The sequence below is a fragment of the Myotis davidii genome, unplaced genomic scaffold, assembly GCF_000327345.1.
Source record: "Myotis davidii unplaced genomic scaffold, ASM32734v1 scaffold1364, whole genome shotgun sequence".
Lineage (NCBI taxonomy): Eukaryota > Metazoa > Chordata > Mammalia > Chiroptera > Vespertilionidae > Myotis > Myotis davidii.
The window spans coordinates 105471-107092 of record NW_006295736.1 but is presented as its reverse complement, the minus strand read 5'-3'; the positions used below and the strand labels follow the sequence as shown (position 1 = coordinate 107092).

The 1622-nt window shown below is 65.5% G+C and overlaps 1 protein-coding gene across 1 annotated transcript in view; it reads right to left on the bottom strand.

The window, feature by feature from the left end:
* The window catches only part of AEBP1 (AE binding protein 1), a 7032-nt gene that overhangs the window by 2143 nt on the left and 3267 nt on the right, over nt 1-1622 (bottom strand). Inside the window, exons 10-15 of the mRNA XM_006770392.2 lie at nt 1592-1622; nt 1330-1414; nt 1089-1233; nt 903-988; nt 485-608; nt 77-273 (exon numbers count right to left, since the gene is read on the bottom strand). The exon at nt 1592-1622 is cut by the window's right edge and continues 127 nt beyond it. Coding sequence (XP_006770455.1) covers nt 77-273; nt 485-608; nt 903-988; nt 1089-1233; nt 1330-1414; nt 1592-1622 — 668 coding nt within the window. The remainder of the gene's footprint in view (nt 1-76; nt 274-484; nt 609-902; nt 989-1088; nt 1234-1329; nt 1415-1591) is intronic.

Here is a 1622-nt window from a genome sequence, read left to right as displayed (position 1 = left end):
CAGCCTGCCCCCAGCCCCCATCCCCTGCCTGCCCCCTGCACAGGTCACCACCTGAATCCCTCTCCCCTGCACCCACCATCTGCGCTGCCACCTCATAGCCATCGGGGTTCAGCGAGGGCACCAGGTGGATGCGTGTGTCGTGGACCAGGTTGCGCACGCGGGGGTTCCCGTCGCGGTACTCGCGGCACAGGTACTGCATGAGCAACAGCAGCAGCTCGCGGCCTAGGACCTCGTTGCCGTGGATGCCGGCTGTGTAGCGGAACTCCGGCTCCCCTGCAAGGGCAGGACCTCAGCAACCACTCAGCCTACCGAGCGGGGCGAGGGCAGCTGAGAAGGAACCAAGCCGGCCTCACTCCGAGGGCTGGGCACCTGAGGCTGGTAGGGCCGGCAAGCGGGGTTCCGAGGGCCGGCAAGCGGGGTTCCGAGGGCAGGCAGAGGTGAGCTGAGTGCCAGGGCCTGGCCTCAGGGGCTATGGAGGCCTCACCCAGCTCATGGTCCCCAGGGTTGTCGGAGATCTCCATGGCATAGATCTTGAGCCCGCGTGAGCTTTTCCCCAGGCTGTATGTACGGGTGATTGTGGGGCACTCCTCATTCACCACCTTCATCAGCTGGGCATGGGAGAGGACCCCGTCACACAGCCCAGCACCCACTCCCCAGGGACCATGGCCCCGCATGGCCCGTCTGCTCCCTGAGAAGGCCTCATGATAGGCATGGCCCCTGCAGGGGAGCCTGGCCCTCGATGCTAGTGTGGGGTGGAGGGTTCCTCCTTCCGAAGTGAGGGCCAGCCCACCTCCCTCGGGGGCCGTGTGGGGAGGGGAGCAGAATGGAGCTCCCACACAAGACCCTGCGAGCCAGGAACCTGAGCTCCGGACAGGACCCCCTGCCCTGGCACAAGCACCCACCTGGCGCATGTCCTTGTAGCTGTGGTGCCGGAAGTCCAGGTCATCGGTGGTGACCACCTCATTCTGTGCATAGTAGCTGTAGACAGCTGTAGAGGGTGGACAGGCAGGGCCCTGAGCTGGTCAGCTGCCAGCCCAGCCCCAGTCCCCTAGCCGCCCCTCCAAGCCCCCGCCCCTGCCAGCACTCACGGGACACGGGGCAGCCCAGCACCTCTAGGCGCATGCACAGGCTGCCATTCCAGGTGAGGGGGTACACACGGATGAAACGGGCTACCACTGGCTCCGGGAGCTCGCTCAGAACGGGCGTGTCCTTGTCCACATTCCCATGGAAGGTCTGAGGAGAGGCGGGCCTCAGAGCAACACCCCATGCTGGGCCAGGGCCCACCTGAGGCTCAAGTGCTGGGAGCGAGCTGAGGGCTCAAGTACCCACCATTTCCTCGTAGCCGTTGGTGTACATCACCCAGGTCTGGCTGTCATTGCTGAAGCCCATGAAGAAGGAGGTCACAAAGTCGTCACTGGAGAGCGACAGTGGTCAGTGGTCAGGGCAAGGCTGGCCTCCGGCCTGGGTCCTAGGCCGTCAGATGGCTGATGCCCCTCTCCTGGGCCCACGCACTTAAGAGTTGGCAGGGGTGTGTAGTGCTGCCTGGCATCAGGAGTGGCTCCCGTGCCCGCTGCATGGCCAAGGAGGGGGCTGAGGCCCGGGGGGCCCACAGGAGTGTCTGG